General features: G+C 40.1%; 1 protein-coding gene across 7 annotated transcripts in view; it reads left to right on the top strand.

Annotated features, from left to right (window-relative positions):
* The window catches only part of CEMIP2 (cell migration inducing hyaluronidase 2), a 73,985-nt gene extending 60,890 nt beyond the window's left edge, over window positions 1-13,095 (top strand). For 6 of the 7 annotated variants that reach the window (XM_087444491.1, XM_014795429.2, XM_004440603.3 and 3 more), the window contains exons 20-24: window positions 1,159-1,378; window positions 4,132-4,230; window positions 8,160-8,314; window positions 10,631-10,734; window positions 11,085-13,095. In XM_087444491.1, coding sequence (XP_087300617.1) covers window positions 1,159-1,378; window positions 4,132-4,230; window positions 8,160-8,314; window positions 10,631-10,734; window positions 11,085-11,287 — 781 coding nt within the window. In that variant the 3' untranslated portion in view covers window positions 11,288-13,095. The remainder of the gene's footprint in view (window positions 1-1,158; window positions 1,379-4,131; window positions 4,231-8,159; window positions 8,315-10,630; window positions 10,735-11,084) is intronic. The other variant, XM_087444493.1, reaches the window with a different exon arrangement.
* Window positions 13,096-16,499: the final 3,404 nt, after the last annotated feature.

Below are 16,499 nucleotides of genomic sequence, written 5' to 3' on the forward strand. Positions count from 1 at the left end.
CAGTGTGATCAGCTTAAATCTTTTCTTATCATAATTGTCTCTGATTTCAATTTCTAATTAGACTTAAACAGGCTACTTGGACTTTTATTCTATAGATGACAGAAGTTCCACATTCCCAGTTGATTTTCCATAAAAATAAATGGAACACCCAAATTTGTAAGGACAATCTGGTGATCACAAATTAATGATTAAATGTATAACAAGATGGGAAATATTTCTTCATTTGGGTATTTCTAGAATCCCTCAGCCTTCGAGGTTCTAAATCTTTTTAATTCTGTTCATTTTGATGATTTTAATTATATATCAAAAGGCCCATGCCTAGTCAGGTCCTGGTCATTCCTTATGTATAAATGTTAAAATTACTGGATATTGGAACAATGGTTGATTTTTACCTCATAATTGCAACTTTGCATTGTTCATTGACCTCATATTAAAATGTGAATTCTTGATCTCCAGTAATCAATCACATTTGATCAAGTCCTTTAGAATCTTGACTTCCTTGGTTTAAGATGTTGGACTGCTGCCTGGAAGTTACTTTTGCATTCATCTTGGCAGTAGGAGGATAATTCAGAGTGGGTGGGACTGTTCATTTCACTTGATTTTGGCCAAAATACAGACAGAAGGACCCCAGGCCCATCTGCTCTTAGTAAGCATCACAAGAATTGATTTGAGACCGTATCTTGGCCTTAGCCAAACAAGTCACAGTTGCCGTTTTTAGATTCCAATTCTGTACCTTAAACCAAAATGATTTATAAACCAAAAAAATAATAAATAAAAAAAAAACCACACTAATTTACTGAATCCTAAACTTAAAACAAGCATAAAGTTTTCCAAGGAATTTTTGAGCCAAGCCAAATTCCGTCCTCCCAAATTACCTATTGAACTAATTCAAACCAGAAATCAACTTTGATATCTTCCAGAATGACTGAATCAGGTTATCAAAATATTTTCTAAAGCAGTATTGCATTTGACTCAGGACCCTAGGAGGATAGAAAGGAAAGAGAAACAACTTTATTAGTTTTGTAATTTATTTTTCTCTTAAGGAAAAGTTACTTTATTGGAGAAATGTTCTTTTTGGCCATGAGTCAATTTGAGGAATTTTTGTAAGTTTTTGAGAGTCAGTCTAACACCCAGTGGATTGGTTTCTGTTTTGTGCAGGTTGCTATTTTTGTATCTCAAAGCCAAAAGCCACAGGGATGGCCACAGTTACTGTTCATCTCAGGGATGCGAACGAGTCAAGATCCAGGCAGCAACAGACTCAAAAGACATCAGTAACTGCATGGTCAAGGCATATCCCCAGTATTACAGGAAGCCGTCAGCACTCAAGCGGATGCCATCCATGCTCAAGGGACTCTGTCAAGGCTGCGGGACCCGTCAGGTAAACAAAGAAGAAAAGTGGGCTATGGCCAGGGAGAAAAAGTCAAAAGATTTCTTTGCAATAAGTGCATTTTTCTTTGAAACATCTATATTCCCAGTTTTTAAGTATGGTACGATTTCTCCTGAATTTCGGCCCATTCTAGAATGTGATGGTCATAAGAAGTACACTAGTCCAAATTTGTAATAACAATACCTTCCCCCTGTGATACATCAATTTACCCTGGATGATTGTGGATTTGTTGGTTGTCATCTTTTCTTTCTCAGATGTGATTCTGTTACAATGTTGCTATTGGGTTGACATGTCAGTGATGTCGAAACGTACTTTGTTATATTGGCGGTGTGAAATTTCTCTTCAGAAAATGCAACTCATATGAAAATTGTTTCCTTTTTTTAAAGTGGAAAGCCACTCTTAATTTTGAGTATGTGCTATTTTGTTTACCAGTAATTAAAAGTACAAACTGACTTTGGCTAGAAGTGAAATGCTTCTCCTCACATATTCTTAATTAGATGGTCTCCTCTGGCTCTTGAGAAAACATCACAATGAAAGTAAATCCAAAATATGAGCTAAAATCGGGTGTGGGATTTCCAAAGGAAGTTAGACTGATTCCAAGTGAGAAAGACGTATAGAGTTAATACTGCCCTAGTTAATAGTTAACATTTACACAAACAAATATAGGTTAAGGGAAATGGTTCTCAGAGTGTGGTCCCCAGACCAGCAGCATCAGCATCACTTGGGAACTTGTGAGAAATCTGAATTCTTGGCCCCGCCCCAGACCTACTGAATCAGAAACCCCAGGGGCCCAGCTGTCTGCTTTAACAAGCCCTGCGGGTGATTCTGACATATGTTCACGTTTGAGAGTCGCTGGGCTAGAGGATTTTTTTAAAAGCCAGAATTACCACAGAAATGATCCTGCCTATTAATATGGAGAAAACCTTTAAGTCTTTCTTTTCGTTTCTTATCATTCTAAGTGATTTAACAAAAGAAAAATTCTTCTTCCACTGCATCAGTTCTTTATTTCTAATTTTTCTTGTTTCTGTCCATTGGTGGCAGTAAGAGCAGGGAGAGGGAGATGGATTAATGCTTCCTGTCATGATATAGGATAAGTGTTTTTTCAATGGCAACTGACTCTCACAGTCTTGGTTTCTCATACCTCTGAGCCATCTCTGTTCTCCGATTCAACTAAAACCAAAAAACTAACAAACCAAGTACATGAAGTTTATGTGGATCCTTCCTGTCCTGTGTAATGTTTTGACTGTTAAAGTGACATTTTTAGATAATCTTTGTGGGGAAGTAAATTCTTCAGCCTGATTCTCAACCTGAATTTGTGAAGAAAGTCCTTCATTACTGAAAAGACTTTATATAATTTATAATAACAGTTATAATTCATAAAATGATTTAATCGTCACTGGAAATATTCTAGGCCTATCTTGTTAAGCGGTTCCATGCATGAATGTTTAGCATTCTTTATTCTTTGTGCTTGAAACATTGATTAGAATTCATCTTTTTAAAATGTACTGATTACTGACTTTGTGCAGTTGCAAAGGATTTGAAGCATCTGGGAGCATCACTTTTACATGGAAATTTGAGGGGAAATTTTGTTTTGAATATCAAACACAAACACATGTATATCAGGAGTAAGTAGGAAAATGCACATGAGTTTTTGACCCCAGATCTGAGATATCAAAGAAATGTGCAGCTTCTGAATGCTTAGTGTCATGATGATTATTTGCTCTTGTGATGAAGTTGTTGACATCTATTTATAATGGCATGTACTTTAAGTGCTAAATTGTGTGAGAATTAAGAGTGCTTTTGAATGAGAAGAGAGCCTTTAGGGAGGAGGGAGGGGGTGGGATTTGGAGATGGCGTGATTTGGAGGAGTAGAAGGAAACAGGGAAGGGCATTCTTGGGGAGGGGACGGCATCTGCGAAGGCAGGATGGCAGGAAGGCAGAGTGTGGGAAAGTGAGGAAACTGCCCTGCCTGCTGAATGTGACAGAACAGTGGGAAATAGGGGCTGTGCATCAGGTGTGGCTCAATTTATGGGACACTTTGCAGGTCAGGGAGAGGAATTTAGACCTGGTGATGCACAAGGTACTAAAAGTTTTTAAAGAGGATGGTCCTTGTCATCTACACTTCTTTCCTCAGTCCTGGAGTGACTGAGTGCCAATTCAGGATAACTGGTCCAAAAAGGACGTTTAAAAAAATTTGTGACTGTTTTTTGTTTACAAAGATTTAAATATAAAGCACTTTTATTTAGTCATTTGTAACAAGATTACAATTATTGGAAACTAATTGTTCCAGAAAATGAGGAACGTATACTTCTCATATTAAGCCTATATCAAAAGATGGACTTCAGCTTGTGAAATATGTATAAAAAGTTTAGGAAAAAAAAAACACCTAATGGCTTTGGTATAACTGAGTTTATTTTATTTTATTTTATTTTGGTGAGGAAGGTTAGCTCTGAGCTAACATCTGTTTCCAATCCTTCTCTTTTTGCTGAGGAAGATTGGCCCTAGGCTAACATCTGTGCCCATCTTCCTCGCTTTACATGTGGGACGTCTGCCACAGCATGGCTTAATAAGCAGTGCATAGGTCCTCGCCCGGATCCGGGTCTGTGAACCCTGGGCTGCCGAAGCGGAGCATGTGAACTTAACCACTACGCCACCGGGCTGGCCTCCATAATTGAGTTTATTTTGAGGGACCCTTTTGGAGGAAGGTGCAGTTGACATGGATGTGGAACTTCTTCCCTGTCTAGGTGGTGTTCACTAGTGATCCTCATAAGAGCTACCTCCCCGTGCAGTTCCAGTCACCCAGCAAAGCAGAGACTCAGCGCGGAGACCCGTCTGTTATCTCTGTGAGTACCATCTGGCGTGTTCACTGCTTCTGCTTCTTGCTTTTCCATTTCTTCCTGGTGACGTGAGTTATCTCTGGCACCAGTCACTTGTTTGTAATCAAATTTTGATTTTTGGTGGCAAGCAATACGGTAGAGGTATAAATACCTCCTAAACATTTGCGTTTTTAGATAAATTATTTTTATTAAATTTTTTTTTTCCTCAGTAGATTGTGTCTACTGATTACTTTTAGGCTAATGTTAAAATTTGTTCACAGTACTTTTCACTCACTAATAGCGTTACAGGTGACCCAGATTTTATTTTTGTAGGACAAAAGGCATCTTGGGCTAAAAAATAATTGCCATAGGCAATCGACATGTAGAAAACTGTGTTTAACCGTGGTTTTTGAAGCTTAAAAGAAGATCTCCAGTTGTTTGTTTAAGATATGGGAAATGAAAAAGTTTTTAAATCTCTTTGGCCTTTAATTTTGGGTTTGCCAGGCCCTCATTTTTTCAGATGAGGAAAGTGAAGATACATCTAAATGGGTTAATGGAAGAGTAGACCTGAACCTCAGTCAACACTAGCATTTGCGTTTAGAGCCAAGCTAGCCAGTGGTAAGCAGCTCTCGGCGGGTCGCTTGTCCAAAATTGGGTTGACCTGGGTGCCACCACATAAAGAGCTCTTTGGGTATCAGGTGTCTAGCCAGCCAGCTGATATGCAGCCAGGGTCGGGGCCGTGGCTCATGTGCTCCTAGGAGCTCACTTTGTTTTTTTTTTGTGTGTGAGGAAGATCAGCCCTGAGCTAACATCCATGCTAATCCTCCTCTTTTTGCTGAGGAAGAGCGGCTCTGAGCTAATGTCTATTGCCAATCCTCCTCCTTTTTTTTTCCCCCCAAAGCCCCAGTAGATAGTTGTATGTCATAGTTGCACATCCTTCTAGTTGCTGTATGTGGGATGCGGCCTCAGCATGGCTGGAGAAGCGGTGCGTCAGTGCGCGCCCGGGATCCGAACCTGGGCTGCCAGTAGTGGAGCACGCACGCTTAATCACTAAGCCATGGGGCCAGCCCGAGCTCACTTTTTTTAAGTGATGGGCAACACAATCACAAATCTACATTATGTCAACATAATTAAATCTTACTCTTTTTTTTCTTTCCCAATTTTTTTTTATTGTGTTAAAATACACATAGCATAAAATTCACCATATTGGCCATTTTTAAGTGTATAGTTCAGTGGTATGAGGTACATTCATATTGTTGTGCAATTATCACCACTCTCCATCTTCAGAACTTAAATTTGACTTTTTTAGCAACTCTGAATTAGGAATATCCCTATTCGGGGCGGGGGATGAAATGGGAGTTATTAATCAACAGGCATAAAGTTTCAGTTAAGTAAAATGCATAAGCTCTCAAGATCTGCTGTATGACATTGTCCCTACAGTCAACAGTAATGTATTGTGCCCTTAAAATTTGTTAGGAGGATGGGTCTCATGTTAAGTGTTCTTATCACAATAAAAAAAAATTAAAAAATAAATAAAGAGAATATCCCTACTTGAATGTAGCTCAAAGATTTCTCAAGCATATATTTATACCTATTGCCCTGTGTTAACGATTGTTCAATTTGTAGTGTGTTCATGATGTAATTTTATTGGCATGAAATTTGTTAGCTCAGCATCTTAATGCAGTCAGAGGCATGAAGAGCCTGGTGGCAGCCTGCTAGCTTGGTGTCTGGTGGGCATCAGTTGCATAAGGGAAGCCAGTAGACGCTGAGTGCTACAGCTCTACTAGCTCCCTAGATAGTTCAAGAGGATATCATTTTGTCCAAAAAATCTCAGGCAGGCTACACCCCAGGGTCTGAAGACATTTGACTCCATTGCTGCACGTTGGGTGCCTGGGACCCTAGAAAAGTCATAGAACACTGTGTTTTGTCATAATTACCCCCAGTACTTTTCACATGCCTTACCTAAAGAGTCTTTGCTTGGACGTGGCATCGCTTTAGTTTTTATGGAAAGTTTTGTGTTTCCTTTAAACGACAGGTTTTGGGGGATGCTTTTCAGGAGGACAGTGTGAGTGTGTTGAGGATCATTATATATTTTTTCCTAAAATGTATCTTAATTTTAAGTATTCAGATTTTTAAAAATAAGAGAATCACTTTTAGTCTTTTCATATATAAGATGGCACTTTACCTCAGGCACTTCTAGAATTATTCTCTGGGTAGAGCAATTTAAACATAGCTAAATAGCCATTTTGACTCCTGTGAGATCAGTAGTGATTAGAAATAAAATTTAAATATAATTTCCCCAAGCAAAGACAGGAGTAGTGCTGAGAGCATTTCTCCTGTGTCAGCTTTTGGCGTAGTTTAGAATGTCACACATTTTAAACAGAAACAGCGCCTATGGCTTAAATTAGTGTTGAATCATTTTTCAGCCCAGTAAGTTTTTTTCCTTCCCTTTTGGCTGAGGAATTAATGATGTTTGGGTGTGTCGGGAGTTCCTTTTTCTTGAAAAGGTCTCAAACCATTAAAGAGGACGACTGGAAATTTCACATCACAATAATTGTGAACAAAATATGGTAATACCTTGTGGCTTAAATCCTGGAAAAATTACCATTTTTCCTTTTTTTTTTTTTTTTTTGAGGAAGATCAGCCCTGAGCTAACATCTGCTGCCATTCCTCCTCTTTTTTTGCTAAGGAAGATTGGCCCTGGGCTAACATCCGGCCCCATCTTCCTCTACTTTATATGGGACACCGCCACAGCATGGCTTGACAAGCGGTGCTTAGGTCCGTGCGCAGGATCCGAACCTGCGAACCCTGGGCCGCTGAAGCAGAGCGCGCAAACTTAACTGCTACGCCATTGGGCCGGCCCTTCCACTTTTCCATTTTGATTTAAAAGGAGAGCTCTATTTGGAACAAAGGTGATGAGGCAATCTGGCTCCTCCAATATTCCAAACCTAAACCCTAACGGGAGGTGTATGTGGCTTAAGGCATGATACATATATATATTTTTGGAACCAATGTGACAATAGTGAGCTCTCTGAGCTGCAGCGTAGAGGCTGCCATCTGATTACAGAATTAGAAAGCTTTGACCCGGATGAAAGAGCATGTGTGTAAGAATGAAGGCCTTAAACCTGCAGAGAGTGTCACCCTGCTCAGCTGAGTGTAGTTGCCATGCTTTCCTCAGAGCATCTTATCCAGTCAGTTGTAGGGGAGGAACAATACTCCTCTACCCTCTAGATTCTTCTGGCTGGTCTAAGAATTAAATTGAAATGAGACAGAATAACAGGAGAAAATCAAGCAAAGTTTAATATTATGCACACATAGGAGAGACTCAGGAAAACTTAATAACTTGCTAAAATGGCCACAGCACCACCTTAAATACCATCTTCAGCTAAAGGCAAAGGAGGATGTTGAGGGTAGTGGTTTGGGACTGCAAAGGGGCCAAAGGCAGTTCTCATGGAGATGGAAAAGCAAATGTTTGGTAAACAGATGTTTGCCATCCCTTGCAAAAACAGTGGCACATGGGGAACACTGATTAGAGGAGCCTTGCTAGGTTCCTCCCTGCCTACCACACCTAGTTTATATTATGCTATAGTTATCTATGGTATTAGCTCTTTCCTGGGACAGGCCTTCTATCTTAAATTCTTTTAAGCAGTTAGGGGGAAAGTCCAAGTTTCTTTCTGAGTCTTTTGTTCTTAAAAATAATCATGCCAGAGAGACACATTTTGGGGTGGCCAATGCTGATCCTCCACATAGTAAAGACCCGTCAAGGCAAAGTTTCTGAGAACGCAGGCACAATTTCAAATGTTGGCAGAGGAAGAGTAAATAGAATATGCAATTTGAATCCTGGAAATATCATGTGATTCATGGGTTTAGAAGACAAAGGGATGGGGCTGGAAAGACGAGTCATTCTGGAGGTACTGAAATGGTGGTGACCCCAGAAGATGTTTTTGTATTCTCAGGTCAATGGCACCGACTTTACCTTCCGCAGTGCGGGGGTCCTTCTCCTCATCGTGGATGCTTGCAGTGTCCCCTTCCGGTTGACGGAGAAGTTGTTTTTCTCTCTTGCCGATGTCAGTCGTGTGGAAGAGTATTTAAAAGCAGGCATCCCTCTAAGGTAGGTGGAGCTTGCTCTGTAGGAGAGACAAGCCATCATAAAGGGGACACCTGGTCAACTCTGAGCTTTGGTTTATCTTCCTGCCTTTACTCTGCGGGCATTTAGGACTCTTGAAAGGTATTCATTCCTTCCCCATCTCAGATTAATGCCCGTGTGGTCTAAGCTGTTATCATTGATAAGCGAGAGCTTGGATATTAGAAGAGTTTGCAAGTGGTAGGAAGACTCTTAGAAGCAGAAAATCTCAATATTTTGGAGCATTATTGTCCCACTTTTTAGTGTTAAGTTGTTCTATACTGTACCCAACTCACTCATAAGGCTCATTACCATTTTAAAGCAATTCCATAGACAGTTTTACCTTTGCAGCCACCTGTCCCACTGATGAACCTCAGACAGCATTGTGCTGTGACTGTGGTATATCAGGACATCACCTGGTCACTTGGAAGTGACTGGAAAGAGATAAATGGATTTTTAAGTTGATAAGTGTGTGGTTTCTCTTTTAAGAGCCCTAGTCTGATTAGTTGTTCTGTGTTAGTCTCTGAAGAAAGGTGCACAGGAGAGAAACTTTTCTTTTTCAGTGTTGGTCACACCCTGCCTGGAGGCAAGGAGATAAATTCAGCCTCCTTTCTACCCCCTTGGCTTTGTTGCAGATGTTTATTTATACATGGGCCTTCCTTTAGTGAAGCCATTAAGGGAGGGACATAAGCTTCCCAGGGAGCAAAGGCTTTTAAATCAAGTTCAGTTGATCTGATCACTTATGCTCTTTATACATTACAGAACCAGATCTCAAAAAGTCCCATAAAATCATTGGATTATTTGAGTGTAATAGTCAATGTATTCATATAGCTCTGTCTTCTGGTTTTAAGACACTTGTGGGGAATTCCTTTCAAGGTCTCAGTTTTCTTTAAGAATTTAAAGACTTTTTCTAATGTTGGAAACACATGCACTCATTCCCTCTACCTAAAACAATCCAGAACATAAATTTCACCACAAATATTTAGGGCAACATGGTAGTCCTGCAAGGTATCCTGTAGATTTAAGAGTTAAAAGCGACTTATTAAAAAGTCACAAGGTTATTTCTAGAAAGGGGACTCGAGGAAGACTTTCGAGATACTGGTAGTGGTCTGTTTCTTGATCTGGGTGCTGGTTATACAAGTATGTTTAGTTTGCAAAAATTTAATGTGCTGTACACTTAGGAATACTGTTCTGTATGTACGTTGTGTCTTAATACAATGTTAAGAAGTTGTGGGGCAACTGGCAGTGACTTCTAGGGAGACTGCGCATGTCAGGGTGTGGGTGGGCGAGGGGGAACCTTGTGGTAATCTCGTGGGACTAGTCTGAGTAATTGTGACCCATTGAAGAAAGTCAGGCCTACAGGGTTGCTACGGTCTGCCCTCTGGTCTTGCTCTGCATTTAGTCACTACTGCTTTAGAAAGACTTCGACAAAGAACCCACACCAACCTAAACTTAGGAATCTTAATAAGAAATGTCAAGATGCACATTAAGAAAATAAATACTTTACTAAAGGATATACAACAAAAGTTGAATAGAAGGAGAGGCTCTCCCTGTTTCTGGATGGAAAATTAGTATTGCAAAGGTGTTACTCTACCTAAATTAAAATAAAATTTAACACATTTCCATCAGTGTCCCAATAAGTTACTTTTCGATTGTACTTGACAGTTGATACTGAAGTTCATCTGGAAGAATAAATGTGGGCGAGTAATAAAATATTTTTAAACAAATTATAATAATACAAGGGGCTTATTTTATCAGGTATTAAAATAAACCATGAAGCCATAGTAATTGAGCTGGCATAGTATTGGCAGAGAAGAGAGAGATCAGGAGAAGAGAGAATCCACAAACAGATTGGAGTATGTGTGTTGATGTACTTCATAATAAAGATGGCGATTTAAACCATGGGGAACAGATTTTATTTCTTTAGAATTGGTTTTTTTTCTGTTTATTTAATAAATAGATAATAGAACATAAAGAGATAAATAGAGCATCAGAAACAAACAAAACCCACCTCCCCTGTTACAATAGTTTAATCCATAAAAGAGCTATGTCCCAAGCCGTCCACTAGGTCAACTGACCTCAATGACTTGTTGTCCCTACATTTAGAGACCCCTTGTAATAGTAACATAAGTTCTAGGTGGGGCAGGGAGATGGGAACTGGTAACAGCAGGAATGAAAAAGCATGTTTTTTCTCAAGTTCTGCTTTTATCTAGTATTTCTATACTGTCTTCAGTTCAGAAAGGCACTCAATAAGTACATGCTGAGTATTGAAATTTGCTCTGATTTTCTAAATTTTACATACAGGTCAATTGTTCTGTTGAGCACAAGAGGAGAAATAAAACAGTTAAATATCTCACATTCGTTAGTACCTCTGGGATTAGCCAAACCAGCTCATCTTTATAACAAAGGTTTGTATTTGCCTTATTCTATGAAGTTCTTATGAGGCTAGCAACATGTGCATTTTGATGGTGGAATTTAGCCACCAGCTCATTTTCACCAGATTGTTTTGCTGGGGTGAGTATCAGGAAGATAATTCCTAAATAAGGAGGCTGTGTTAGAGGAAGTGTGTTGGGATGTGGTTTGTTATTTGGGCCAAGAGGTGGGTGGTAAGAGTTCATTTGCTGATGTAAGCAAGTGTAGTTTTTTTTTTTGTTTTTTGCTTTATAGCCGTCTTTGTTTTGCTCACCTCCGACTCAACTCCTATGTTATCTTGCCTGGAACGAGTAGATATACAAATTGAACTCTTTTTTTTTTTTAGGGAGTACCGTATTTTTGGGATTCAGCGGAAACTTTAAACCATCATGGACTAAGCTATTTAGCAGCCCTGCTGGACAGGGCCTCGGGCTGCTTGAACAATTCATACCTTTGCAGCTGGACGAATATGGTTGTCACAGAGCCGGCGCTGTCCACAGAAAAGACCTGGAGCTCTTAAAGCAACTTCAAAAGCACATTAGAGACTAACTGTAACTTAAGTGCTAGGGGAAAAAAAATGTGAACTAACTTATTTAATTTATGGCATTTTAAAATGACACTGTTAACCCAATGGAACCATTTTCCTGTTTGATACAGAAAGGGGAGAAAAGAAAGCGTTTAAAGGAATTGCTGAAATACCGGCTCACGCACCTTCTAGTTGTACAAAATGTTAGAGAATTTATTTGTATTTGTTAGGCTGGTATCTTCAGAGAGCAGTTCTCTTCTTCCTCGCCTTCCACCCCGGTGTTTTCTCCTGACCACAGGCAGTGCTTCACCTTTTGTATAATGGGAGGTCGTGCAGTGGGGTGGGGGTTCTGAGAGTCAGCCTGAGTCCTGGGGAGGACCAGCTCTTGTAGCACCTTGGATACTTGAAGTCTAATGCTCAGTGTGTCGTTGACTTTGGTCAGCAGTTGACTTGGGTGGCTGGCGTGCTCAGTGATGCCTTGGGCCCTGGTTCCGGGCAGGCTTTGAGAATTTTATAGGCTAGTGAATGATAGAGTTTTAAGTGGCAACTCAGGCTCAGCTCATGCCCTTTTTGCCTGGACATGTGCTATTTTTATTCATTTGTATATTGCTTCCTTCTAAGAGTTCCACTTTCAAACAGGAAGCATATTGGGACAAAAGGGCTTTTAGGGGTTAGACATCCCTTTAATCTGTGACCATTGGGCAAAAATTGGACCTCCACCAAGGTCTGAGGTTGTTGGGACCATTTTTGCAGCTTTAATCCTTAGCCTGTTTCGACTGTATATTTGTGTTTAAAATACAGAGCTGAGCTGAATATTTACATTATTTTTAAAAGAAGCAGGCCGTTTTCCTGAACTGTAAACTTGGGTCATTTCAACTTGCACGAAGGAAGTCTGTTCTTGGGGTGGCTCCTGCACCCGGGTTTTGTGTTGTTGTTTTTGTGTGTGGATTTTTTTTTTAAGCGTTTCTGCTCAGCATCCTGCCAGGAAAATTGCGGAAAGCTTAAATAATACCCGAAAATATTGTACTCAGGGGGAGAAAAAAGGGAGAGCCTTTTAAGGGCCAGAATCATGGAGTGAATATTCAGAAACAAAACTCTTTGTAGCCTTAGAGGTGTCGGTCACTTAATTAATTAAATTGTTAGAGCCAATTAAAAAAAGGCGCCATGACGCCCTATTTCCCTTCCCACTGGGAGCATGCATCTCCTGCCAGTGAGGATTGCATGTGGCAGAAAGAGACTGGATCCACAGCCTGGGATGTCACCACATCAAGAGGAAAGAAGCATCAAGATGCCTTTACCTTTTCCTAAACCCACAACGCATCAAGTGTGTGGAGGGACGGCCACGGCAAGATGGTAGGAAGTGTGTTCATGCTGACTTGGGCAGTGAGTACAGACAAATTCACTTTCCTCTCCCAGGAGCAAGGGCTGATGACCTGTCCCCCGTGTCCAGGAGAAACTGCAGAGCAGCTCTGTGACTTCTGTTACTTTACAAAATATGCTACCTCAAAGTGCTACCAATAAACCTTTCTAACTGTAAGTGCTCTTGCTGAGGGCACACCTCTTAATCAAAGTTTAGGGTTGGGGGTTTTTTTTTGTATATTGATGAATGAGATCTTACCTATTAAATATATTATTGGATCATGGTTCCTGAAGGTGATTAAAGTTTGTGTGTTTGTTTTTTATGACTTAAATATCTTTTATGTGTGTTTTTTAGAGTTTGGCTCTTTAAAGATTTGGAGAGGATATGTAAGTTCCAAGGCACCCAGTTTTTCTGATTTGCATGCTAATAATCAGGGCCTAAGTTAAATAAATAAAAATATGTGTGCATGTATTTTTTATATATGTGTGTGACTCTGTCTATCAATCAATCTTTTTTTATTCCAGATTCTAGCTGTAAAGGTTATTGGCAGAAAGGAGGAGGGGAAATGGTTCAGCAAATAGATTTTGGGAGACTAAGCTTCAATGAGCAGCGATCATATTCTCCAGTGCAGAGGTTCTCAACCTTGGCTGCTCGTGGGAATCACCTGGGGAGCTTTAAAAAATATAGAGGCCTGGGCCCCATCCCCCAACCCCTACATTCGAATTTAATTGCTGTGGGGTGCAGCCTGGGCATTGGAATTTTTTTTAAAGCTCCCTGGGTAATTCTATCCTAGCCAGGTTTGGAAACCAGTGGGGTAATATAATAGGCCCACTATTTAACTTCAGTCTATTATTTTTTGTGACTAAAAATTTCACTTATCTATTTTTATTTGCAATTCCTATATTACTTACAAAACTCCCAACCTTAAAGTATTTCACGATTGTCTCCTTTTAATAGAACTTTTTAATACAGTTTTTGTCCTTAATCCTCTCCAATTGTTAAGCTGGTCTCTAATATGATATACACATTTCAGGCAACTGGGAGCCGCAATCTGTTTTATTTCTACCGAGAAAATATATTCAAAGGTGATTTGTAAGTTCATAAGCATTTTCCATCAGATGAGGCAGTTGGTTGAGCTCCAGAAATATGGCCATCCACCAATCAGCCAGCTGATGAGAAACACAGGGCCTTCTCATCTGTCGGCAGGCTAGGGTTTTAGTTCTTTGCTGTGAGATTCGTGCCTCTCCACCTGAGCCAGCCTGCCATATATTATCTTCAGAGGCTGGAAGAGACTGCTTGTGAGAAGATGAAAGGCAGACACACAGACTCATAGAATATGACTCCAAAGCAGCCGCTAAGCTGATGTTTAGATGCAGGAGTGGGGAGGGGGATTTATGACTCCTCTAGCTTCACCAGAAGAGAACACATCCTCATACCATTAAATGGATTACTTTGTTTTGAGGAGGGGCGGGCAACAAGGTGATGGATAGAGGCTCGAACACTTCAGATAACTGGTCTTCATTCCTTAAGAGATGAGGTAATGTTTGGATAAGTCCAGTTGAAAGGCATTTCAATAAGCAGGAATGCACTTAGTTAATTCAAATGTTTCTTTCAGTTGATCCTTAGTAAGTACTTCGATTCCATTGTGACAATGTTTGTTGATTTTGTGATGCAGGATTGGAGTTTCTTCAGAATTCCTGTTTGGCTTTCAGATACTTATGAAACCAGGTTTAATAACTTGAGAAATTCCCTTAGAGGTGAAGACGGTGAATGGGAGTCATTGGGTGACAGATTTGTATCATATTTATCAAGTCTGAACTTGGTAAAAAAGCAATCTACTAGAAATGGAAGCAGACACTGAGCTGGAGCTCATTTTCAACAAAAGGTCAGGGAGGAAAAATTCAAGGAAAGACATCCCCGGTCCTTCGCTCATACATAACAAAATGCTGTTCACATCTTGCTGAACCATTGGAATCATCTTCAATATGAGAAAAAAGCTGAAAAAAGAATGCCTAATTAGGCCCCGGTGTTTGGGGGAAGGGCACACTATTTTTATGTGATAAGATTAGAGAATGACTGATTGAGCTATGAATATTTCTAAATGAGGAACTCTGCCCCACCGGGCATCCAAAAATATCAACCATAGCAAGCTATGAAAATACAACAAATAGTGGGTCAGAGAACAACTTCATACATTCATTTTTTTTTAATTTTCCTAAGATGGAAAATGTGAGTAGTCTGGATATGAAAAGCGGTAGCACATTTAAAGTTCATCCTCAGAGAAGCTTAGACTTTATGATCACAATTGATTCATCAGGGGTTGGCAAACTGACTTGTAGGCCAAACTTATCCCTTTGACTGTTTTCGTACCAATTATGAGCCAAGAATGGTTTTTACATCTTTAAATATAACATGTTGGGAAAAGTCAAAAGAAGAGTAATATTTTATGATGTGAAAGTTACATGAAATTTAAATTTCAGTGTCCATAAATGAAGTCTTATTGGAAGACACCACACTCATTTGCTTCCATATTGCAATGGCCGGGTTGAGTAGTTGCCACAAAAACTATATAGCCTACAGAGCTGAAGATATTTACTGTGTTCCTTTACTGAACAAGTTCACTGACCCTTGATCTCGGTGAAGGGTATACTGGTGTTCATTGTACTGTTCTTAGAACTTTCTTAAGGTCTGAGAATTTTTTAAATGGAAAATTAAGGAAAACACCTGCATCTGAATCACCCGAGGTCTTGACGAAAATGCAGAATCCCAAGCCCAAGCTCAGACTGGAGAATTGGCGTCTCTGGGAGCTGGAGCTGGGAATATAGTTGTTAACAAACTCCCCAGGTGTTTCTTATGAACACTAAAGTTTGAGAACCCCATAGCATGTAGCGAGCCCCTGTTATTTCTCTCCTTTTTCTTCAATAGAGAACACATCTGAACAAACCTGAATGTTGTGTTTTTTTAACCCTGATGGCTCCATCTGCACTGTCTACCCCAGGACTTATTGTGGCAAATGCAGAGCAGATCTGATGCACAGCAGAGTATGTGGCTATTGCTGGGGCAAAGGTTTGGGGCCCATGATAAAGTCCTTTCTCCACTGACTGAAATTCTTACTGTTAGAATGATTCATTAGGCTGCAGTTATTCCTACAATGAAATCCCAGCTATCCCTTGTTTTCTGGAAGTTCTTTATTATATTAAGCAGTTGAAAGGAAAATGTACATTTAGCCACAATCAGGCTGCACAGACTGACAAAAAGATAAGTTTCTTTGCTTTTAGGTGGAACCGTATCCATCCTAGTTTCCCGTTTATTGAAGCACTGATTGGTAATTGCAGATGTATTTATTTTCAGGTAGAATGAATTATTTCATACAAGCAGTTGGCTCTGTAAGCAAAAGCCCTTTAATACATGAACCTCATGGAGGAAGCGGAAGGTAGTTGTTGGGTGGACTTGGGGGATAATGAAATTGGTCCTTACCAGGAAAGAGGGTGGGATACTCTGAGAGGGCATGGCAGATTTGCCTTCTCCCACCTCTCCCACCAGTCTATATTGATCATAAACAACCAGTTCCTGAGGGAGGAAGGCCTGGGTCAGATAGGTTTCGGATGTGGGAGAACGTAGGATCTACAAATCTCAGGATGCAAAGAGCATCTTTAGCTCTTAGCATGGGTGGGAGTAGGAGAGAGTTCTGGCGTGAAAGAAAGATCATGCCAAAACTTGATGCCTCCTTCTAAAATGTGCATGTGATCAGTCTTCTCCTAAGGAAAATGGCTCTTAGTGAGTATTTAGTGGATTTGAGACAGAGTGATGTGCCTGATAAACTTCATTGCTGTAGATATGGTGGATGTTTTGGTGACTAACCTAGGTTTGATGCC

The sequence above is a fragment of the Ceratotherium simum genome, chromosome 20 (assembly GCF_057802395.1).
Source record: "Ceratotherium simum simum isolate JZ-2026a chromosome 20, ASM5780239v1, whole genome shotgun sequence".
In the NCBI taxonomy this organism is placed as follows: Eukaryota; Metazoa; Chordata; class Mammalia; order Perissodactyla; family Rhinocerotidae; genus Ceratotherium; species Ceratotherium simum.